The sequence below is a fragment of the Lepidothrix coronata genome, unplaced genomic scaffold, assembly GCF_001604755.1.
Source record: "Lepidothrix coronata isolate B3197 unplaced genomic scaffold, Lepidothrix_coronata-1.0 Scaffold97, whole genome shotgun sequence".
NCBI classification, from domain to species: Eukaryota; Metazoa; Chordata; class Aves; order Passeriformes; family Pipridae; genus Lepidothrix; species Lepidothrix coronata.
This window is the reverse complement of record NW_016690277.1, coordinates 1,510,754-1,536,127: the sequence shown is the minus strand read 5'-3', so window position 1 is coordinate 1,536,127 and position 25,374 is coordinate 1,510,754. Positions and strand designations below refer to the sequence as shown.

Below are 25,374 nucleotides of genomic sequence, written 5' to 3'. Positions count from 1 at the left end.
AATGGATGGAAGAAGAATCTACCACGGGCTATTAAAGACAAAATTCCCCCATAAAACTTTCTGCTGAGAACATCTTTAAGCCACAAGCCACTGCACACTGGCAGATATTTGAGAGAGTTATCTCTACGTATTTATCCTGTTCTTACAGCAGATGCCTAGGAAAGAGCATAAATCCCTGCAGGAGATAAGATACGCATCCCTTAGCTCGGCTCCAACACAGCCCCTCTCACAGCCAGCTCCAATTCTGCCCCTCACAGACAAGGCCCCCACCTATTATTTGTGTGCACTCCACATATAATGACTCAATGTTCTGCATGAGAAGTAAATCAAATGTGCTACACTCAAAGTGTGCCAGTATTCCAACTACCCATCTATAAACTGTGAAGCCTAAATTTATCCTGGTGAGGGGGGGGGCTTTTTGCACGTAAATTACTTCATTTACAAGAAGTGTTTGAAGGAAGAAGTTCCCTGTCAGAAGGGAAAAAAACATCCTAGAATGGAACAGATAAATTTGCCAGATGAGGGCAGATTTACCAAGGTCCAAAGGGCTGCTATCAGTAGACAATTTTCCCACTGCTACGCCTTCTGCAAAAGGGATGATATTTCCCTGAGGTAGCATTTTAGGAAGTCATGACCTTAATTTGAGGCTTAAGCCTTTTGTACAAAATACATCCACACACTTCTCTAAATAGGAAAGGTGAGGCATGCCCAGAGAAGTAATACAAGTCTAGTAAGTATACATATGTGCAGAATATTTTGTATATATAACTAGCTCCTCTATAGGTTTTCTATCATTAGCAAGAATTATTTTTAAAGCCGGAATAAGTTTTTTGTTCAGCTGATGAGAGTACTTACCTGAATAGTAGTCCCTTGGCCTGCCAGGGTCAGTGAAGAAAGAAATGCCACCTAAATAAAAGAATAATGCATGCATGTTGGAATAAAATAATCACATTGTCTTTCTTTATAGAATACAAAAATCAAATCTAAAATACTCTTTCTTTCAGAGTCTGTTTCATGATACAAACAAGAAATTATGGGTATCTATAGATTTTTTTTTCGCATCAGTGAGACAATATACTATTGCAAGCTTGTATGTTGTTCCAGATTTTATAGGAGTGTGCCATGTTTAAGCAACATATCCATGTAGACTAGAAAAATGCAAACCAACCTGTAATGTTCTCTCCTGAACACATAATGGACAATTTCTACACTGAGAGTGTTCTTTGGTCAAAATGTGTTAATGTACAAAAAACAAGACTGGAGCAATACTGCGTTATTTCTGCTCTGCTAGAGAGGAGAAAAGAATCATGTGTGTACTGTAACACTCCTTCCTGCAGGTCTTAGCCACAGAGCAACCTCCACAGCAGCAGGGTCCCTACAGCATGTTTCACTAATAATACCACGGGTTTTACCACAGAATCCCAGAGTAATTCAGTTTGGAAGGGACCTCAGAAGGTCCCCAGTTCAACTCCAAGCCAGAGCAGGGTCAGGGAGGAGATCAGACCAGGTTACTGTCAGGGCTTTATCCCGGCAAGTCTTGAAAGCATGGAGACATGCTCCAAGGATGGAGACTGCTGAACGTCCCTGGGCAGCTGATCTGGTGTGGATGTTCTAACAGCCACCAGACAGTTCCCCATCCCTCAGGAACACGCAGTGTTAACCTTTAGCTAATGTGACACCTGACATCCCTTCGAAAGCTGATGCTTCACCCTCCTCTCCTTCCCTTAAAACTGCTGAACATCCCTGACTGACAGGCTGTATCCCCAGCCTGTGACAAAACCTCCTCTGAGGAGCACACATTTGAACAAACAGTTTCCCACTGTACAAACACCGTATCCATGCTCAATTTGATGGCACAGTCATGAATAAAGTACTCAACCTATCAAGTAATCAGACATAAAAAGCCAAATACTCTGACAACCAACCCCAGCACAGCTGTTTTGACAGGGCTTGGACTTCCCATTAAAACACTGAAATTCACGGGAATGATCAGGCAAAAATTTGCAAGGCTGTATTTAAAACAATTGCTAGACTAAAGATGTCTAAAGATATAAAAATAAAATATTGTTGAAAAGCTTGAGAATTACAGTAAAAATTTCTCAAGCATCCCACCACCTTTTTCAAACTGCTGAGACTTCCACTAGAATTGACACAGCAGCAGACAAAGAAGGAAACATTTTGTGTCCTGGTATATTTTTACAGCTTCACCACACTTCACTTGAAGTGACATTTTCATTGACATCTTATTTAAAAGATTTTACTCTAAATAAATATTTTAAAAGAAGGGTAAAAGGTATTCCTCTATATAAAAATATCTGAAAGTCACATCTACTGGTTCTTATCAACCATATTTAAGAGAAAAAGTTGATCTATTTTTTTCTTCTCCATTCACTTCAATAGTGAGCATATCCTTACTTGTCTAAAAACATGCAAGAATGGCCTGAATCTCTATATGCAAGACTTACTGAATTTTAAAAATAAAAGTGTTTCTTATGCAGATTTTGTAAATTCAATAAAGTTATATACCTGCACAGGCTTTCATGATCTTTTTCAGAGGTCCCTTAGTGTACAGCAATCCAACAAGAATCCCTGCTAGATGCCCAGCAAACGAAGTCCTACAAAATAGGAAAATCTTGTGAGTAATGGAAAGGAAGACTTTTTTTTTTTGTAGGTTGTAACTGAGGAAGTTCCTGAGTGAGACCAAGCACAGAGAAATTACTTGCCTGCAAGGACTTAATGCCAAGTTTTCTTTCTTCACAACTACCTTAAAGTGGGTAGGATATACAGATATACAAAAGTATCCAACAAATATCCCGAAAAAGCTGGAAACTAATCGGAGAGAACATTTTAATTGCTTGTTCAAAGAACAGAATACTCTTTCCCTAAAAACATTTAAAGACTTACCAAAGTAGTAAACTAATTTTAAGCTTAAAAAAAGTAACACCACAGACTTATACTGAAATGTCTGGTAGGACTTCCCAGAACCATTGACAGTTTCAAGTGAAAGCATAAACACAGAACTTCCCACTGGACTATCAATACAATCCTACAATTAGTCTGAGGCAAGCATGAATATACAGTGCCTTCAAAATAAAAAGGAGAATTGAAATGCTGAGAACCAAATTCTTTTCTATACATACCAACAATTTCTTTAGAAATATTGCTACCATTTGCATACAGAATGAAAAGGCTCTGGAATCTTTTGGGGGATCAGCACAGAACCATATGTTTCCAGTAAACAAGGAGATTGGTTCCAATTATTGCCATGACTATGGGGTGCTCTATAAATTCATAAATCAATTTTCAGCATTCAAATTAAGAGTCAAACTCTTTTGAGTTTAACCATGTTCAAAAACTATTTGCAAATTTTCTGCCTCTATTATGAAGTTAGAGAAGCCAATACACTAAACATTAAAATTTCCTACTATGTGCAATTATAAATAACTCATTTATACTGGTTGCCCAAAAATTCAAGTAATATAAGCTTTTCTGTCTTTCTGAAGTAGAAGTTAAACCTCTATTTAATGTAAAAATACACTTAAAAATTGCACTTTTTACATTCTGGTCAGAAATCCAAAGGAGTTACACAGATGGCACGAGCACTCAAGACGATACAACTTCCAGGCACCTCTGGTAAAAGGATACAGGGAAATGCACGTCACTAGAGGGAGGTAAAGATCAAATCTAAATGGACTCTTTTGCCACCTACTTTACCACAAACTTGTATTCTGCTTTGTAGAGCTGTGGTTCTCTCCCATAAGTAACCAACATTTTTTTGTGAGAGTAACATGTAAATGCTGATGTGAACATCTATAGGTAAAACAAAAAGTATCTACAAGGAACTAATTTTTCAAACAGATTTTTCTGGAACAGATTTTCCCAATTTATGAAAAATGCATGCCTGACTTGGAAAATGTCTGTCCTCAGAAAAATTAAACACTTATAAATGAGCTATTCCAGAAATCACCAACATGATATGGATTCACTTAGGACTTAAGAGACCACATGCCCAATTCTGGAAGAGGCACAGAGATTAAACATAAAGTAACTTTTCACATGTCTGTTCTTCCACCAAACAAATAATCCCAAGGACTGCTATGCAAAGCCTACATCTCAATATCCTTACTTTATGGAAGGTGAAGATTAGAAGGATACTGCATACATTTTAAAATTTCCCCAAAACAAAATCATCAATGAGAAAGAAAATCATTAGATGCCAGTAAACCCCTAAATCCTCTCCTACCAAACAAATCAAAGTTTTCAATAGTCTCAATATTACTTTAGGATCTTTCATTGGTTATGGATTCTCAGGTGATCCTGATAGATCAATCCAATAGGGCAGGTCCAAATTTACTGCAGGGGTTTTTGACTGGACAGAATTCTGCCCCCCTTACTGACCTCTTATCTATTCAAAACTAAATTATGCAACTTGGTCAACAAAGGGACACTCCAAATCCTGTAACTTGCCCTGAGCATGTAAGAGCAATGTCATGAGAGCTACAGTTATGGTTCATTTCAAATCAGTTGGTATTAACATGTTTAACATAATGGCATTAACATAATTAAACATGTCGTGTTCTAGGACATGAATTTCTGGAGATTACTACCTGTTTTCTATTATCATTTAAGTGCTGTGAAATTGTTCTATGTAGAGGACACTGTAGAGTTTTAGACAAGGCAACAAGCTAAGTTTCCATGAAATTATGAAATGGTTTTTGACCTTATTTCTGAACTTTTTATACTCTCTCTACCCCACAGATATTTCTGCAATAATGCAACTGAAAAACAACAGCACCCAACCTGTGAAATCATGTTTTTCCTCTGCTATAGACACTGTGATATGCTTATGGCTTGACTTCATATATAATGGTCTTTTGTTATTCTTTTATAATAAAATAAACAGTAGTATTAAACATAATCACAAATAAAAACTGTTTTTGTAATACAAAAGTTTATATTTTTCAGAAGAATGTTTTTAATGCACTCAAAACTTTGGGTTTATACTTGTAGCAACGCCATGCAGTGACCTCTCAGCTCACAAATAAAATTGCACTTGGAACAGAGCACTCTGCAGGTCTTTTGTCTTTTATCCTGGGCTTCCTTGTTTCAGTCAATTGGCAGCAAGGCATAAAGCAATAAAACCAGTGTTTAACCTGAGTAAGATCTAAATTCTCCTTCAGGTCTAGGAATTGTTCTATCTACTATATCATAGCATCTGACAGGGACTGTGTCAGTATTGCTGCACTTTTTTTTTTAATCTTTCTGAAAAGTGGGAAATTGTATATAAACTGTGATTTGGTAGTTTGTGGGGTTTGCATCTGTACTTCACCTATATTCTCCAATATGATTTGCAGTTATAAAATACTATACAGGAAGAGTACTGATTTGCAAATAGAATTATAAAAATCAGCTGCCAAAGAATAGAAAGGCCTTGGTTCTCACAGAGGAAGGGGTGGGTGAACTGTACTGGCAGATCAGAGCACACAGGAAAATAGAGGGAGATGATCAGCAAGACTGCAGGATAGTGACATTCCATAAAATTTGTGGAATACCAGATAATAGTTTTATCAGAACTCAGAAGAGTGACTAAACCAGGCAGAATGGAGCAGGATGGAAAAGGCAAGCAAACACTGGAATGCTGTTTTGCTCACGAAGCCCTTGGCACTACTGTGTGTTAGTCTGGTTACTTTGTTGAAGACACACATCCCTTTTCCTTGTCCATCAAGTTTTGTTATCTTCCCTCCAATACTCAGTAACACCTTCTGGGAACAGTATTTCAGTTTTTTATTTTGACATGTGCTCAAAACAGAGGGTGTTAAGGAAAAAGAAGACTGTAGCCTCAAGACTTAATTTTGTAGCCCTGACACTCCACCTGGATACCAGCTAACACTACTCATGCCTCACCATACATTTCAGAGAGCCCAAACCTCTTCTCCTAACTTTGAAACGTTAAAAGCACTTACCCTGGAGCGATTAAATGAATAGCCACCAGCTCTGCCCAACAGGCATATTTACTGGACAGCCGCAGTCCAAGGACAGTGCTGACTCTTCCTGGATTGTAATGGTTGTTAAGAACTTTCAAAGCAAACAAGACTCCTGCAAACAAGAAGAAATCACATGAAGAGGGAGGTACTTGTGCACAAATAATAAAGAAATGCAAGCAAAATAGCTAAGGAACTTGAAGTACCATGCAGTTCCACAGCACCATGAAGCATATTGCTGCATGCCAGAACAAGAGTTCTAAGCTGGTTTTTCAGTGACTTAAAAAAAAAAAAAGGATATAAAAATAATTTATTTGTATAACAGCCAATTCCAGGTAGCTTTTTAATATGCCTGCTCACTGTAGCTATTCAGGTATTCAAAACAATACAAATTTTAAAATGGGAGTTCCAGTTGAAATAATTGACAAAATTAGTGAACTCAAAAAAATAATCTGTGAGTTGAGAAAAGCCATTACTGAAAACAAGACAAACAGATATGTGTGAAGCTCAACAGTAGGCTGAAATTCTAAATTAATGGGAAGTCATCTTACATATACTCCAGAATCACTTGTTTCTGAAAAAAAAAGTAGACAAATCACCTTTAAACACAGTAAATAATCATTCATTTCTAATTCACTGCAATTGTTTCATCATGCAAGCAACAGCTGATACAATGGAAGGAATTCAGAGAACTTATTGGAAGTTACAAGCATTTGTGAAAAAAGTTCCTCTCAAGAGAAAGCTCACAGTGGTCTGATAAAAACCCTGAAAAATCAACAAGTACAAGTTTTGACAGGGACACATCGACATTGGCACAGGCAGCCAAACCCCTCAGGGAAAAGGGATTTGTACTCAGGGCCCCTAAAGCCACCACAGAGGCCAATATTAGAACTGGGCATGACTTGTTACCCAAGGGTGGGTGACCAGAAAATATCTGAAGCTCCAAATGAACAACTACCAGGATGTTCCAATTAGTAGCCATTGGAATACAACAAAGAAACCCTCAGAGGTGTTGAAGCACCTTAGAAGTTAAAAAGGAGGGCTTGCCTTCCAAGGCTAAATCCCAGTGACAGCAAGGAAAACCCCTACTTTTCTAGAAGAACAGTGATACTTTTCCATTTGACTGCTCTTTTTTTTTAAAGAGAAGGAGTTCACTGAGTTATCTCCTAATCCCAGATCTCCTGAAGGAGAAGACAAGACCATTACTGGAAGGAAGTTGACCAAAATCAGATGCTTGGATGTTTCTAGCAGAAGCAAATCTAGGGGAGTCTCTCCAAAGACAGGCATGAATAATTTGTAATTGAAGATACAAATTTTAAACTGGGAGGTTTTTCTAGAAGCCATCTAAAGAGCATTACTGACAGCAGAAAATGAAAACCCTCAGACTTCAATCAATCAGTGATATTAACCAGGAAACACAGTTCTACCAGGATGAACATAGTTTTCATGTTCTCAGGTAAAGTCAGTGTTGGTCACAAGAACAGGAACTGAATTACGTGATGTTCATACCCAGAGTACAGGCTTTAAATGAAAAAATAGGAAAGCTTTACTGACATGACAATCATACATATAGGGAAATGGACACCCATCCATTCTCTGCAATTAACAATTATTTTTATATAGCACCTATAGATAATTCATTTTATATATGCAAATTGGACCAACTTTGTGTCTTACCTGAAAAACCTACACCACAACTCATTTCATAGGAAGGGTCATCCAGAATTTTCACAAGCAGGAATTCCAGCACCACATAAACAACTCCAATCAGCACTGAAAACACTGCAATTATGTAGGCAAACCATACGCTCTTAAGCTTTTTTTCCAGCATTATCCCCTTCCAAAGCATGGAAATCATGTTATAATACAAATGCCAGTCATCTGCATGGTGGAAAGGAGAAAGCAGCAAACGCTGCCAGTTCTTTTTGTAGATGGCTTCATTTACACTGATGCACACTTCAGTCAGTGGCCTCACAGGATTCAGAAAGAGAAAAACATTCAGTGCAAGTACCCCAAGGGTAACAGGAGGAATGTTCTGGAGTCCAACTTGAGAAATTTGATAAAGCAGCAAAAGCAGTCCAGCATTGACTCTTCCCTGCCTTCGTTGCATTATTACTTCTTATTCATGGAAATATGAAGATTATTCTGATTTCTAGTCTCTTGTTCAATTTCAAACCCATAAAAGTTCTGGAAATTCTGAAAGAAAAAAGATAACTTGTTATACACATATAGGGGTGTTTTCAAGCTCATCACTGACTTTCTTTTTTTTAAACACTACAAATTTATCAAGGTAATCAGATGAGACCTCTTTTTTATATCAGAAGATAAACTTAAGTGAGAATGAAAATGAGAATTTTTAAAATATGAGACACAAATAAAGAGATTTATACATATAATCCAGACGAGTATTGTGATAAAAAGCAGCCTGCAACCTCACTTTCACATCCCAGGACAGGCTTTAATTAAACCATAAAATATCTGAGTGTTCTAGATATGTTCTCATTAATGTCCTGATTCACTGAGAATTACTAAAATTTCAGGAAGGAAAACAGTTAAAAATTCTCTAGAGTCTCTGTTTCCAGGCTTCCTATCTTTGCTACATATTTATTTTTTCCATGACCATTTTGCAACTTTTACAAATATTCAAAACAAGCTAAGCATGAAAATTAAAAGTTACAACTTCAAAAAGTAACAGAGACACAGCTAAGTACTCCTAAAGGTAAGCTTTGAAAATTGTTACTGCTTTCCTAGGGATTAGAACAAAGAGTTTAGTTTAAAAGTATGTGATGGAGAAAGGAAAACTGTAGGAAGAAATCATATACAAGAGCAGCACATAAAATTTCCAGAGTTACAGCAATATTTTCATCTCTCCTTATTTATGCCAGAAAAAACAGGGGATTAAAAAGGGCTACAGCAGTAGGAGATCTGGCCAGAAACAGAGTCACTGTGACAGAAACTGAGAAGAGAGGAGGGAGGAAGCTGCACTGGAGAACAGAGCACAAGGTGATGTGGATTTTCCAGAGTGGAACCACCTGTGGAACACAGGAAGAGACACAGAATTTCCAACAGGTTCCAAGGGCTACCCCAACTCAGTCAGTCCTGTTTTGAGTTCTGACAACTCTGCAAGGTGGCACAACAATAGCACGGCCACCCCTCACCTCCAGGATGTCAGTTCTTTGCAGAACTACTGAAGACACACAACACACTATTCCACATGTAAACATCAGTTATGTAGAACCACCAACACACAGTTACTCTTCCAAACTTTGCCACCAGGTTTCAAATGAAACTTCCTGAAATACCCAGATATACAAAAATTCTCATCTCAACACACCACTAACCTTTTTCACTACATAAAAACTAGTTAAACTTGCTAATACATTAACTTTATTTAAATTCTTTTTCAATTCATCGTATCAAATGCTTCCTCTGTAACATTTTTATTAGATAAACAAACAACATCCTAATTCTTCTAGAGGACAGCACAAAAAATTACACCTTTACTAAGGACAACTCAAGATGCAAAATTTAACCTTCCACATTACGTCTGTGAGGATTTACTAAGCTTCACATTTCTACATACCACTGGTGTGCCTGTGAACACTTCACTAAACACTTTTAGTCAGGTATTCAGAGTATCATTAATAATTTGGTCGGGTTGCACCACACAAAGTAAGTGAGCACACGGAAAAGAAGGAAAGCACCTCTGAGTGATGTTATCCTGAAACAGCAAAAGGACCTGTGAGAGCTGCACAGGGCTGAACATCAGAGATGACCAGCTGAGAGCCAGCCCACCTCCTCTGCTTAGATTTAAGTGAGAGGAGCACATACTTCCATGCTAATTCACACATGTAACTAATTAACGCCTTTTCTTAAGTATTCTAGTCTCTGCATTTCTCTTGAAATTACATTTATTTTTATTATAGCAATCTAAGAGAAGAAAAAACCAACTTGGTTGGGGTTTGTATCCTCAAAACAACTGTAGTAAAACAGAACACAAGTAAAATGTCTTTGCTACATTACAACAAAAGTCACCACATTTTTTCCCATGGTCTTATCTTGGAGATGCTACATAATATCTAAGCCCTGTCCAGAACACAGTGGAAGCTGCAGAAAGGGGCTTTATACCAGGCCTCTGGAACCCAGAACTAACTACACTGGTGCCTTCAAAAACCAGCTTCTAATCCTCTCATTTAACTCCAGAGGCCACAGCTGTCGCCCCCACAAAGTTCAAATGAGCCAACCTGCTAAAGTGTAAATTGATCGTTGCAGATAATTGACACCGTCAGCCTTGGACGCTAAAGTCAACATTACAAAAAAAACACTTAGTTAATCAAAAGTTTAATCAATGTTGTTACCTTTTCCCACACTACTTGCTCTGCTATCAGGTATACTGACATCCCCAAACTATTCTCATATTCCCCTGCCCAGACGTGTGGCTTTTCTTGTACCACTGACACAGCTGCATTTCTTCTATCACAAAACAGTCAACATAAAAACTTTTAGAATTTAAAAGTCATTTGAACACAGCTTATATGGAAACCTCAAAATCTTGCCATACCACATTGTTCAAATTGCCAAATACTACAGTCTTACATTTTAAAGTTTCCATCTCCCTTTTGATACTCAAATTGTATTTTAACATACATGCACCTAAGAAATGAACCTTATACAACACAAAACCATGCAACCATCATGTAACATGACTGGGAATGGTTTACACCATGATTAGAGCAGTGCTAGGTATTATAAATCATTCCCATTACTGGGAACAATCAAAAATGTCAGCCAAGACACATTATGTGTTCGACTGTAAGGGAAAAAAAGATATAAGAAAGAAAACAGTAGTTATTTGAGAGCCTCCTGGAATGCAACTCTCAGAAAATATATAGAGCTTTCAACTGTTCGGACATTCCTTCTCAGCCCCTACTCTGTTTATTAAAAGTCTAATGAGGCTTGAAACAATGAAGCACTCTTCCCTTTTTCTTTCTTTGAAAAGATGCCACCCACTTCAAAATGTACAAATTTCCAGAATAAACCTGAAACGGACATTTGTCTTGCATCCAGGCTGCCACGTGTCTGCATTTTTGTCACCTACTCAAGATAAATGTCTGAACTAAGCATTCCTGGAATTTGTTTGTTTGTTTTGTACTAACTGAGTGTTGTAAAACATTTAAACTTTTATTTTTACTGTGACAACCCCCCTCGCTCACTTGGCAACCATAAAATATTATGACTTCATATTACTGAAAAATCATGTAATAAAGTAAATATTTTGGTAAATACCAGTTAAAATGAAATGTTATGCTGTCTTTTCCCACAGCTATAATTTGACTCCAGAAAAGAATCTTCTTGTACCCTTGCTACCCCCAAAATGGACAGAACTACCTTGAAATTTTGATTTATGTTTATGTGAAACCCAGTACACTCCAGAAAAAATTATGCATTCTGTCTATGTGTCCAGATTAGAGCTAGACCAATGTAAAAAACACTTGGAACACATGAAGGGTGAATATCAGATCCTGAGCACAAACCATTCCACACTACAGATGAGTCTCAACAAGCCCACACCACTTGTCTGTGAACACACAGTCTCAGAGTACAAAGGCTTATCTGGGTATACACAGAAACAGAGTTTTTAGGACAAAAGAAGAGTCCTACAAAGGAAGCAAAAGCAAATTGTAACCCATTTTACTACGGCCCTCAAACTTGGAAGGGAGTAGGGGAAAGGCATAACAGAAAAAAAAACCAACACAAGAAAACAACCTAAAAATATGAAATGAAGTGAATCATCCTGTTTATATTTAATATGTATGCAAGGAGAAGGTCAGCCACAAGCTGTCAGCCACAATAAGCTTTGAAATGTACACTCAATTACACAGTTCAAAACAAAGACAAGGTTCTGACTTCATTATAAAATTAATTACTTCATAAAGAATGACTTCTGCAGTCATCAAATGTGCCTTTAAAGAGCATAACATGCTTTCATTCACAAAAGAACACTGAATGGTGAACTGAAAAGGCAAAGCTTTTCAGAATTTGGTAGGAGAAGTTGCATATCTTCCATACAAAAGTTTTAAAACAATTTAAGTCAATAACTACCTTGTTGAAAGAAAACAATACAAAATTAAACATCAACAGTCTTTTTATTATGTAACATTTTAAATTTCATTCAAAGTTCTCTGTGAGAATAAAGAAGTTCTTCTGCCTCTTATGTCTGCTTCAGCATGAAAATTGAAAAATTTTTTATAGTCCTTTAATCCTCTTAAGTACTACTAAAAAGAAGTCCTTAAAATAAGCTTTTAAGCTAACAACTCCAATTTAAAACTGAAAATTGTGTTCTGAAGGGTGTGACAATTACTATTCACAATAATATATACACATTAAACAATACATGCCAAGAATAATTTTGGACACCTTACGCCAAAATAAATGAGACAGCTTCCAGTGGAAAGAACCCAAGGAACTAGGTCAAATCTCATACACTGCCACACATTTTAAGTATGAAATCTGAGACACTCAGCATATTTAGGTTTTTAATTGCCTCATTAGTTTGGCTACTGCTAATTAATCTAAAAAGAAAAATACTTTTAGGCTGCAACCTCTCCATCCTGCAGTAAAGACAAAAAAAAAAAAGTTATTCAAATTGCTTCATTTTCATTATTAATGTGCACTGGAAGTCCTGACAATTTTGGACCCAGGTTTTCATTCACAAAAGAGAAATCAATTTGTTTTATAAGTCACCTATTTAAATTTAATTGGCCTTAGTATACCAATCTAAACATCAGAAGAAGCACCACTGGACTTTTCTTTAAGGCTTATCATTATAAACACCAGTTGCATTCTGTCATCATTTGAGACTACCAGCAGTCTCTAAAAGGTGCTTGAAATAACCATATTTTAACTACCTGCCTTCACTTCCCACATGGCAGCCACTTCTAATTCAAAGCCTCCAAATTATTCAGTTGGCTGCACAGGCACTGAAGTCATAGCAAGCAGCATTTCCTTCTGCCAGACCAGGACACAGCACGTGGAACCAATGAGCTTCCTTGGGGAATAAGCTCTCAGGAAGGTATAAACCTGCAAGTTTTAATTCTAGAGAGGTCACTCTGCCTGTCCAAGCAGTCCTTTGGTTCTAAGGAGCTACTCCACCAACAGGTACAGCCAGAACCAGCTGCACACTCGCTCTGCCCTCAGAGCCAACAAAGCATGGACTGGAAGACTTATTCTGGGAATTACTTTATGCATTTCAGACACCAGTTTGACCCTCGAGCATTACAGGCAATGTGGGTGTTATGCAGCAGCCAGAACTTGAACAGAACCACTATCCCAAGCTGCAAAAAGAAAAATAAATTACAGAAGCTTTAAACAGGCCAAAACAAAATGCTGTAGTAGCAATATGAGAAATATTGTTTGATGTAACAAAGTCTTCAAAACTGCTTCAGTTTCTGAAAAATCAGAACAGCAATTACTGAAAACTTCTTTATATTGTGATCCAGGAAATTATTGAAAATATACTCGTTATGTGACTAATCCACCACTAATTTTATTCCTTCCTGATATTTCAGTGTCTTTGTAGCCTCTCTCATAACAGACACTAATTAGTAACTACCCCTCAAAACACTAGGATACATCTGTGCTAACTAAAGTTAGAGAAGTAAAATAACAATAAATATTTATATCACTGTACTGCTGAAGGTGAGGGGATGTCATAGTTTAAGAAAATAACAATACAGATTAGGCCATACATAGAGTTTTAACTTCACAGATGTTTAACTCTAATTAGGGTCAGGGATTTGGTTTTTCAGTTGAATATTTTGTTTTACTTTATTGCAATAGTTACACTTGTGTAATCCTAAAACTGAATAATTATACTAGAGGTGCATCCTCCTTTATCTCAAGAATTTTGTAATATAATTAAAAATGAAGCCACCAATGATTGCCTGACTCCATTTCAGAAGTGTGAAGCAGAAGGGCTCTTAAAAGTTTAGCATTCCTTAGTTTGCATTGCCTTGAGGGAAAATTTGTCTGCAGTTTGTAGGAGAAAGGCAGGACAGGAAACTCACTTTCTAATTAAATCCATTTTAAATAATATGGGTTAAATATCCAAACAGTTCAGAAACACACACTTTCTAGTATTAGTGTTATGCTACTCTTGCCAATACCTTAAATCTATCTCAATTAATAAAATACAGTTCTAGGAAGAACATCTTTGTGCTATTTCAGGAAATCAAACCAGCTCAGGTATTAATTACATTTTATAAACACCTCAATTACTGAAACTCCGCATTAGACAAGCGTAAGAAAGTTTATCAAATATAGCTGAAGTACATTTGTCATTATCTTTTTTTTTTTTTTATAACTGCAAGTTATTTACAGGTTTGTTGTTTTTTGTTTGTTTGTTTTTACCGTTTGACCATTTTAACAAAGAAAGGGGTGTAGCCCTGGTCAGGCATTATTTTTTTAAACGAACTACTTATAGAATATATAAAAATTATTGCTGTAAGAAAACGCAGTAAAACAAGAAAAAGAAGCTGCTGAAGCAGTAAGGAGCAGCAGCACATGTCAGGGTGTCGCTGGATCAGGGGCAGACTCGGTGCGGGCACTGACAACTCTGCGGGTTCCCCGATCCGACTCCTCCGGGCGCCGCTTCCTCCTGCGTGGCGACAGCGCCGGGAGGACCCAGCGCCACAGAAACGACGGGGGGGAAGGTGCATAAGGCGACGAAAGGGTGAAGTATCAAGTACTTGTACGACTCCCGAAACTCACTTCACTTCTACAACTTCCCCCGCCACTAAACCGCCGGGGAGAAAACCCGAGCAGAGAACGCCCAGCCCGGACACCTCCGAGCCGCGCTGGGCTGGCGGTACCGGGCAGGCCCAGCTCGGCTGGGCGGCGGCTCCCCGTACACAGCCCCCGGGCCCCTCACGGCCGGGGAGCCGCTTGGGAGGCTGCAGCAGGGCAGGAAGGGAAGGCAGGGGAAGGCAGGGAAGGGGCGCAGGCAGCGCCGCGGAGCCGCCCCGTTCCCCTGCTCCTGCTCCCGCTCCTGCCCGCGGCGGCTCCAGCGCCCCCCCCGCCCCGCACTCACGTTCTCCGCCGGCAGCGCCCGGGCCCTCCCGCCGCGCCACGTGACCCGGGGCCGCCCCGCCGGGCCGCCAGGGGCGCTGTGCGCGGGGGGGGGGCGCTGAGGGTGCTGAGGGCGGGCCCGGTTCCGTCCCCGCTTGTTATCCGCCGGGCAGGCGGGGCTGATAGCCGGGGAGCGAATGATAAGCGGGTGCCTCTCAACAAAACCCCTCAGAAGGTGCCCGACTGCCCAGCTGGGAGGTTTAAGTTGCGCTTACTCTAGTAATGCCTGTAAAAATATCGGTTAGTGGCGCTGCGCGCCATTAAAACGCGTAATCAGGTTCCCTTTGAAAGCGTTCCACTGCAAGTGTGAAACAGTAGCTGGTTCTGTAAGTTTAATGGTTCGGGGACTTTTTTTCAAGTAAAAAAGGCAATTAGGTGAACATGGAGTCAATTAGGTTGGAAAAGACCTCTTAGATCATCGAGTCCAACTATGACCCAACACCACCACATCAACCAGACCATGGCACCGAGTGCCACGTCCAGACTTTCCTTAAACACCCCCATCACCTTCCTGGGCAGCCCATTCCAATGTCTAATCCTCCTTTCTGTGAAGAATTTCTTCTTAATATCCAACCTAAACCTCCCCTGACACAGCTGAAGACTATATTATAGTAGTACTCATGTAGAGTACTACTCACTGCTGTCACTAGTCACTGCATTGTTCCCCAAATTTGACACAGATACCCAGACTGTGAGTTTTGTTATTAATACTCACTAGGGAATACACCGAGCAAATTATAAATGCCTAAAATAATTGGTTATCATAGAAAAGCTGGCAAGCCGATGGTGCAAATATGTGACCAGAAATGAATCATGCAAACCCCATAGCCAAGGCTACATGTAAAAGGCCCTATTTTGCTGTCATTTATGTGGCACTTAGGTTTCACAGAACATTTTGGCAACTTGTACAAGTATGTCATAGAATTTATAAGAAAATTGCATTCTGCCCTTCCAAAAACAGCACACAGCTCAGCAGACTGGCAGGCATGAAAGGGGCTGAATTCCTAGAAATAGGGTGGAGATCAAGTTAAAGGAGCGGGCTTTGCCAAAACAAGCAACTTCAGCATAGTCCTCGCTTCCAAGACTGAACAGAAGCCAAAAGAGGAGGGCAGACTCGGTGTGTGCCACCATTTAGACACGTTATCTTAAGCTTCTTAGTTTTGGCACATTTAGATCTGTTACCTCAATTAATGCTAATCATAATAATTCATAGAAATCACAGCACGTGGGAGTTAAAAATGCCTAAACTGATAGATTTTCTATCATACACAAGGTTTTCTACAGTTGGCACCATTTTCTGTAATAGCATACTCCATTTTCATGCAATATAATTCCAGTCTATAATTCTTAAAGATGCAGTATTTATTACCTGGGTACAGGTCCAGATCTAATTATTGGATGTGCAAGTCCTGAGGTTGTGGTTCTCTTCTGGGACCTAGAAGAACCTAGTTCTATTCCTGCATCAGCCTGAGAAATCATGTATTAATATTCACTCTTCTCAGGTCCTTATTGGTACAGCAGGGATAATAGAAGTCACAGGAACAATGAGAGGGGAAGTAAACAAATCATGTGTTCTGATGCTATAATTAATGGGCCACATATGCAGCTAGATTTAAAAAAAAAAAGTAAACAAACACTGTTCTTGTACTTTTTACCCAAGTGGGGGATTTTATGCCCATTAAGCTCTTCAAATTTGGTGGGTTTTTTCTTGTTCTACACAAATTTTGCTAAAAACCTACCAGCTCTTCTGGGTTATTTTATACTTACATAAATAGCTGGTTATAAGAAAAAAAGAAACACCTGCTGCTCTCTTTCTTTAATCTCATGCCACCGTTCACCTCATGGATTTCTTTTACCTCTTTGTCTAAATATTAATTTTTCTTACAATGAAATGGAATAAAATGAGAACTTCTGTTCACAAACTACAACTACTTCTTTTTGTGTGGAAAAATTCAGAATTTGACATACATGTCCCATGTGTGCTATTGCTCAGCTTTCCTCAACATGAAAGGTATCCTTGAGTAAGAATAGCTGAAGGGCTGACGCATAAAAGATTGGTAGAATTCATGTAAGACAATATCCCTTTCCATTTAAGCAACTATTAACAGTATAGGTTATGTTTCCCGGTTACGTCTGGCCTGATCAGAAAGAGAATTCAATACCTGGAAAGAAAATAAAGAAGAAAAAACCAAAAATATCACTTTCCTAACCCACGTACACTTAGTACAGGAGTGACGCATACGGCGAGCGCTGCTTACGCCTTACTGCTAACTATATAATCCATGTAAATATTTATCATACAGCTATTATCAGGGTAAACATACAGCTTAGTCATATGTTGACCCATAATGAAAAAGTGACATTGAGATCTTTGCTTAATAGCACAAGGTTTAAATGGGTTTGAGGAGCAGCAGAGCAGATCTCAGAATACTCATTTTTTTGGAGATTTATACGAAGGCTTTTCAACGTGCAACAACTGGGAAGGAACATCCTGCTATGAATGCATGGATGCAAATTAAATCCATATCTGAAGGGGTTTTTTTAATTAATGCTGGGAATCTGATAGCAGCATATTTGAAACACTGTTTATGTTAATCTTGAAGGAACTAGTTAGGACTAGCCTGTAAATGTAAGAAGAATGTCAGAGTGTAGTTATGGTAAAGGAACTGTGACTTTCCTGGACTGTCAGTACATGACACTGTTTACAAAGAGTAGAAGAAGAGAGAAGCAGTAACCCAGCATTTGATACACAGAATATTATGCGTCTATCAGAAAAATTAACAAAATATAGATGATTAAAGGACCAGTTTAAACATGTCTTTAGTTTATATACAGCTTATTGTACCTCTGCTACCAGTCTGGTTCTGAAAACAACATAATGCCTGTGGAAACTGTGGAGGCAAGACTTTTGGAGAGATACAGATGGAAATATGATCTGATAGCAAATATTTTGTATGAATTCAGGGAGTCTTTGATCTGACATTAACACTGATTTTACATTTAACACTGGTAGCCCACCCGTACTAATCTCTCCTTAGCTGGCGATGTACTTTCTCCAATTCAGCTGCCATCATCACCTGCATTGCAACTTTATGATACCATATGGACAAATGGAGTGAAAAATGGAGATGCTTTCTCTCCAGCTTATAGAGATAAAACAGAATGTATCCTGGAGGATCTTGATTTGTTCATATAGTCTGCCAGAAGGAATAGAGGAAACATCTGGTAGAAAATAGAAGAGTGTATTGGTTTGAATTTGGGCTGGAAGAAATAGCCCAACATCAAAAAAGTTTTGTAACACAGCCAAAGGGGTATCTGATCATCCAGTCTCCTCCTGCTTATCCAGATACTTCCAATTGCTTTGAGACACTTCAGTTAAGCCAAAGCGTTTTGAAAAAGCTCGAAAGCCTGAGCTGTTGTATGTGACCAGAAGAGAAGGGAGTACACCAAATGGCAGTGTTAAGGAAATTAATGTGTCAGCTATGCCAAGAAGATGGTACCAGGCAATCCCTTTATGCAACTGAAAGGCTTTCTAAAAAAGGTATCAAAATCAAAGAGAATATAATTTGACATCACTGGTGAAAACAAACTATAATGTAAAAAGTTATTTGTTATGGAATAACAAGAGAGTTAACTGCTGTCATTTAAAACTGATTTTAAAAAATGTATATGCAAACATTTATCTTCATTTTGCTTGACCACAGGAATGTTAAATAATCATTACTACAACACTTGAAAAGTTGTTATTCATAATAATACTATAGGCAGAAAATATTCTGTTGAATACAGTTCTTTTTTCAGTGGCAGCATAATTTACATCTCATCATTCACAGTATATAAAAATCATGAAGTTAAAGTATATTCTTTAACTGCTGCTGGCAGGGAATTTTTGTTAATACTCTAACTGTGAAAATTTTGTGATTATTTCCCATTTCTATAAAGCATTCACATAATGTTTTCCTTTATGGAAACATGGGTTTTGATCCAATTTTTTATGAAATTTGAACTGCTTTATAATAAGGATGTGTTAGTAATCTGGTGATATATTTGTGTGCTCCATTGGTCTGCAGGATGCCAGGACAGTGGAAGCAATGTCCCTCCCAAGGGAGATGAAATGTCGATTTGTGGTACTCCCAGGTTCCCAGCTCTCAAAGTTGGGCTAATCCAGAGGCAATACTGGAGGGCTTTATCTGGCACTCCTTGTAAAGAAGGATTTGTCAAAGACAGGACAGGAGTTTCTCCAGAAATTACATTTAAGCCTCTTTTTGGAAGTCTTTTCTTGCTTTGTATTTTCTCCTGGTTATATGAGTAGAATTCAGGCTCTGCATGTTTTTGTCTTTTATGCTAACCTTGATCCTACAATCATATATGCTCGCCAGCCTGACTTATGTCCCCTGCAGAGAGGTTGAGAGGCAGAGGCAGGGGTAGGGAAATATTTGGAAGAGGGGCTGATACCAGCAGAAGACTGCTTCTAAAATTTTTCTTCACAATTCAATCTTTTTGTTTGTTTCCATACAAAGAAGGAAGCTTTATTTCCCCCAGAAGTTTGAACCCCAGAAGGAGTGAGGAGGCATAGTACGTCATGATATTCATAATATCCATGATATTGAAATGGGCATTGATTATTGTTTGGGTTTTTGGGATTTCTGTGTTGTTATTTTTAACTTAATGGGCTTCCTAAAGCTGTCTTTGACATATTAAAATTTATTTAACAAAACTAAACCTAATGAAAGCACCTGTCATGTCTCAGTGTGCATTGACAGCCCTTAATTGCCCTGACCAGCCTCACCTGAGTCCCCCACCCACACCCCCTGCTTGTGGGCCCAGAGACCCATTTAAGGTCAGACCCAGGGCTTTAGTCCCTTCCTGAATGGGGCTGTAGTCATGTTGGTCTCCAGCTCCTCCCCAGCATTGCCCTGGCTGTGGGCCCTCAGCTCATGGCTCAGTCTGCCATCCTGGTGCAATGCCTGATTTTGACTTCCCAGGCTTGCCTCCAATGTGCCCTGTGCTTTGGGCTCTCAGTTGAACCAGCTGCTGCCCCTGGACCTTTCCTGACCCTTCCTCGGGTACCTTGGAGCTGGGTCCCCTTCGCAGAGGTTGCTCCAGAGTAGGAAAGAGGCAAATGCAATATTCAAGCCAGTGAATCTGAAAGTGGCAATTCAAAGCTGGTAAGCTCTGTCAAAGTGTTATTCTATTTTTTTCTCACTATTGGTTCTGTTTTTACAACATTCAGTAGAAATTGCAAAGCTGCTGTAGAAAGGAGTAAAGTAAAATAAGTCAACATTAAACTGGCTTTTTGAAGCACTGTAGTATTTTGAGCATAGAAAATAATGTATGAGCTATAATCCAACTAAGTAAAGCTACTGAATGCCAACAAACCTTGGAGCTTATGTTTTGTAGCTGGGTGTTACTCAGGTTCAGCTCAGGAAAAATGTCACTCTAACTTGGTGAAGCAGAATTTTCTGGCAAATGTTGTATTTGATCAGGTAGTATCGCTGGGAAAAGTAGGCAAGCTTTCAGGAGCACAGTGCCTTATCCAGATCTGGAATAGAAGCAGTGGTCTTCAAAGCTCGACAAAAATTGAGGGTGCTTTTTTTTTTTTTTTTTTAATTACCTCTAGAACATACTGGAAACTACCCATAGCAGGTGGTGGAAATAACTGGTGAGCCTGTTGGGGAGGATGCTTTTTGCTGTGTATGTGTAAGAAATAAGCTTCAGTCTTTAGCTGGGTTTCAAACAGCAGGTTTCACCCCGGTTTTTGTGGTAGTGCTGCTATAGCCATAATAATCTCCTGAGGAGAAAGGCAGAAGTGATTAGGCAGACATACTACTCCTTGTTGGACCAAGAAATACAGGTGGGAGGCCTCCTTCAGACCTGGGGCAGCAGCGGGAGGTGGTTCCGTGGTGTCCTCCTGTGACTGCCTGTTGTGACTTGAAGCTGAGGCTCAGAAATGATCTGACGTGGTGCAGTCACTGTGTAAACAGCTGCAACAGGTTGCTTAGTACTCTAGTTTATTTTCCACTCTGCTGAAGATGATTGCCTGTCAGTCCTCTGCTGATAGAGCTTTCTAATCTTTTTCAAACAAAATCACAGGGCTAGGTGCTTGGGATCGGGTTGGGGCTGTCTCCAGGGACTGGGTGGGGCTGGAGCAGGCAGAATTCACACCATGGTCTGCGTGTGCTGAGAGGCAGCACAGCTCCCAGCTGGAACAAGTAACACAGCCGCGGGCTGCCCTGTCCCACAAGCAGGACATCTCCACAGCGGGAATCTCGCACTTCAAAGGCCACCCCTGGAAACAAAGCAGAGGTCGGGGCAAAGGGCTCTCAATTGGCAAGGAATGAGCACCAACAAGGGCATAAAGATAGTGCTCAGCCATCTGCAGGGGTGTTTATGCAAACTTTCTAGGACTTGTTCAGGTTTCTGGGAATCTTCCAGCTTTCTAGGTAGAAGGGCAAGTTTTTCAGCCATTAGCTAGATGAACCCTCCCATTTCCCAGAGTCAAAGAATTCCCGTGGGGATTGCCCTGGGGACCTCTTCCTCCTCTCCAAAAAACTCATGAGAGTCTATTTGCAGCTTTTTCTTTCAGCAGCTCAGTAATATATATATTTCTGCTACCTATCACATTTATTGCGATTATTCATCCTATGTTTGAATTTTGATCTGTGTCCAATGAGCTTGAGAAATATATTTTTTAATTACTTTCCTTGTTCTCTTTGCTGGCTTTCCATCTGTAATATAATGGTCTCTGGCAGCTTTCTGGCTTTTGGCACTGCAGAGTACCTAGATCAGTTACAACAAGGTGACTTGGCGTTCTGCGCAGCTGCTTGTGAGGATTTCAACCAGGCCTTTGCTTGATTAATGAGTGTTGGCCTATTCTTGAGATAAATTCATGCTGGACTGTGCCCAAGGTCTACAGAGTGGGCACTCGAGGGAATTTAGTGGAAGAAATCTGTACTTGAAATGACTTTTCTTTGAGATCTGTTTACTTAATGATTGCTTGCTTGAAGGTAATACCACTGATAAGGAGGAAAAGCCAGTCAAAACTGCAAAGAGAAGTACATTCATTGGATTATTTTTTTCCCCTCTTATTTGTGTATTACAGCCAGTTCTCTCTTGGAGGAAAGATTATATGGCAGAGCCTATGCTGAGCCAAATCCCTGAGGTAGGTGGGAGCTCAGGAGATGTGAGCTTGCATCTGCATGGTGCCTGTCAGCAGTGGCATTTGTACATCAGGGACTTGGCAGTGAGCAGTAGTTCCCCTCCTGCCCCTGCCAGAGCAGCTTTCCTTGATGATGACTGGCGTATCCATGTTGATATCAATCAACAACCACATGTATGAGCATGTTTCAGTTGATTTCCTAAAAATTAACATGTGGCAATTTTACCTGCATGCTGGCCCTCCCAGTGGCTTGTGAATCAATCAACTGGTTTCAGCCTCATCTGCCAGAAGTGTGGGCTTCTTGTGTGCTGCAGCTGCAGCCCATGGTCAGCCTGTTTGGTGAGGGGAGCTGCTGTGCCATGTGGTGGGAATGGCCAGGGTGTGCATGCCAATCCCAGAGCTGAGCTCAGGTACTGGAGACATGGCAGGATACCAGTTTGTTCCAACAGGCCTGTCCAGCAGCACTCGTGTAGCTGTGCCCCTCGGCAGCTGGGGGCTGTGCAGTAGTGGGTGTGTGAGGAAGCTTTACCTGTCCCTACCAGGTGGTGGTTCTTTTCCAGACAGCAGGTCGAACAGAGATAGGTGGGAGAATTTAGGGAGACTTGAAAGCATTGCTTCCCAAATGGGAAGCAGGGAGGGCAAGGGGTAAACAGTATGAAGGGAACATGCCGGGCAGCTGACAGTATTATGATTGAACCTGATATTCAGAGCAGGCAATCAGGGTTAATTTTTCTGCTATTCATGACTTCTGCATTTATATAAGAAGTTGGACACCTGTTTTGATGCACCATTGGGGGATGGGTGTCAAAATACTTAGCAAAAAATCTACCAAGAATATAATCTATGCAGTATTTCAGTGCTTCTGTTGGTGTTTCAGAGAAGTGTTTCTCTGAAGGAATCATATGTGAATCTGCAAATCCCAGGTTCATTTGCAGAAGGAGAAGAAATAAGTGGATGTGTGCACAAAAAGTCAATATACTGAAATGAAGAAAGCAACAGAAGACAAAACACAATATGTGTGTTTTTAGACTATCTGTCAATCTAAAGTAATAAATAAGTAAACAGAACCTTTTTAATTCGTGCAAGTTAATCCCTTTCAGGGCTGAATTAACTAAATCATATCCCTATGAAATCACCCTCATTATATAAATCAGTGTGCTGATGGATTACTGAGTTTGCAGCCAAAAAACCTCACCACCATAGGTGTGAAGTTTCCTGATCATCTAATAAATTGATAACTTTGAAGCCTAGTTGTGACAATTTAAATGTCATCACTATTAAACAAGTTGCCAAAATGCAAACAACCATCCTAAGTCATTAAAATGTAATTATAAAGGACAGCTGGGTCTACTATCAATCTGGGCTGTGGGGACTCATAATGGGGAAAAATATGAAACTTTCACACAAACAGAATGAGACTGCTGTATGTGCCAACCCGAGCCTGCTCAGGAAGCAGAGGAAATGTGTATTTTGTGCATACACAGTTACTGATGATCATAAAAGGCTTGCATGGCTGAGATGGACACAGGAGTCTGTGACAGGGTGACATCCATCAAACATCTTCACCATCTCACTGTAATTTATGAGAAGCCTTATGCTTATTTCCAGGGTTGGCTTTGCTAATGAGAGGCAGATAGACTGGGTGGTGGTTACAGTCTACCAGAAATGACAACAAAGTGGGACTGAATTTGGGAATGGCAGCACAGGTGCTGTAGTCTCGGTTTTGAGAACCAGGTGGACTCTAAGTGGTAATGAAAGTTTGTTTTTTGGCTGAGCATAATACAGGAAAAAGTGACTACAAGGCTTTGCAGGCATAGGTCTGATACATTTGTGAAAGCTGTGTTTAGTCATATTGATAATGAAGTTAATGAACTTTATTTTTTATGTTCATTATTTGCTTGATACTTTGATAAGGCCATGATGTAGGCAACAAGCCCAGTCCCTGCTCAGGACTCACAGCCCTACATATGGCATAGCTCTAAATTCACATTGGTTTCAGCTCCATCCCAGTAGGTTCTCTCTTTTATTCAGCAATGCAGCGTGGAGTCGATTAGATTTACTGCTGATATGTACCATGGAAATGGTGGAACGAGCTAGAACTGTGCTACTGCTTCATTAAAATAGTAACCCCAAAAGGAGGCCCTGCAGTCTTTTGGTGTTTTATTTATATGCATTATGGAGCTACACCAGCTGCTTGCTTCCGTAATTAAGCCTCATTTTCCCTAAATGTGGTGGGAAGGGTAAAATAAGTGAGAAATGCTGATAACTGGGAAAATTCTAAAAGAAATCTCTTATGTATCTTAATGCCTGTAATAACTCAAGTATTGGATAGCTACTTTTTTGAGGCTTTACAAATCTAAATGGATTAAAAAATATGTATGGATGCTAGCATATTATTTGAAGCACTATGATTCTTTTTTCCTGTAAGTCAACCTATAACACATTCTTCTAAAAAAAAAAAAAATGTGTTGCAAATAATTGCAAAGTGTCTTCTAAGTGATCAGTGTTCCTAAAATGTTTAAGTATCGAATTCATGTATCTTTTTTTCTACTATGAAGTAAATCCTTGTGGTGCCTTGGGGCATTCATTGTGCTGAAAAACTTTCCATTTATTCTCACTGAGAACCATGTGCTATTGCATGTGGGTGTTCACAAACCATTCATTTCCTTCCTTTTGTGTACTTGGAAATGGTCTAATAACTGGGTGTTCTACTGTAATTACCTACCTTTCACTTTTGTAAATTGTAATTATTGTTTGTTTTGTAGTGAGAATAGGTTGGTATGGAGCTTAGAGAAACATTTAAGATTATGAACTGTTTCTAATGAACAGATTGTTTTCTGATGCAAATGGAAAGCCAAGTTGAGAGAGGTTTTTCTTTTTTCATGCAGAAGGATGCAGCCTCTCAACAGGCTTTGTCCTTAATTTTTGGCAGAATTGGACTGCCCTACTCAAAAGCATAAACAAACCTCAGCCTATCAACAACAGAAGTGGGACACTAACCTGCCAAATACAGAGAAATGAATAAATGGAAGAACAATAAAAGTCAGTAAAGTAGGAAATCTCGTGGTGTGAATGATTTCCTATATAGTGTAAGCAAATTTTTTCTGC

At 39.4% G+C, this 25,374-nt stretch overlaps 1 protein-coding gene across 1 annotated transcript in view; it reads right to left on the bottom strand.

Annotated features, from left to right (window-relative positions):
* Positions 1-15,120, bottom strand: part of RHBDD1 (rhomboid domain containing 1) — a 35,739-nt gene extending 20,619 nt beyond the window's left edge. Inside the window, exons 1-5 of the mRNA XM_017822352.1 lie at positions 15,070-15,120; positions 7,659-8,177; positions 5,964-6,096; positions 2,527-2,615; positions 856-906 (exon numbers count right to left, since the gene is read on the bottom strand). Of these exons, the coding sequence (XP_017677841.1) occupies positions 856-906; positions 2,527-2,615; positions 5,964-6,096; positions 7,659-8,091 (706 nt within the window). The 5' untranslated portion in view covers positions 8,092-8,177; positions 15,070-15,120. The remainder of the gene's footprint in view (positions 1-855; positions 907-2,526; positions 2,616-5,963; positions 6,097-7,658; positions 8,178-15,069) is intronic.
* Positions 15,121-25,374: the final 10,254 nt, after the last annotated feature.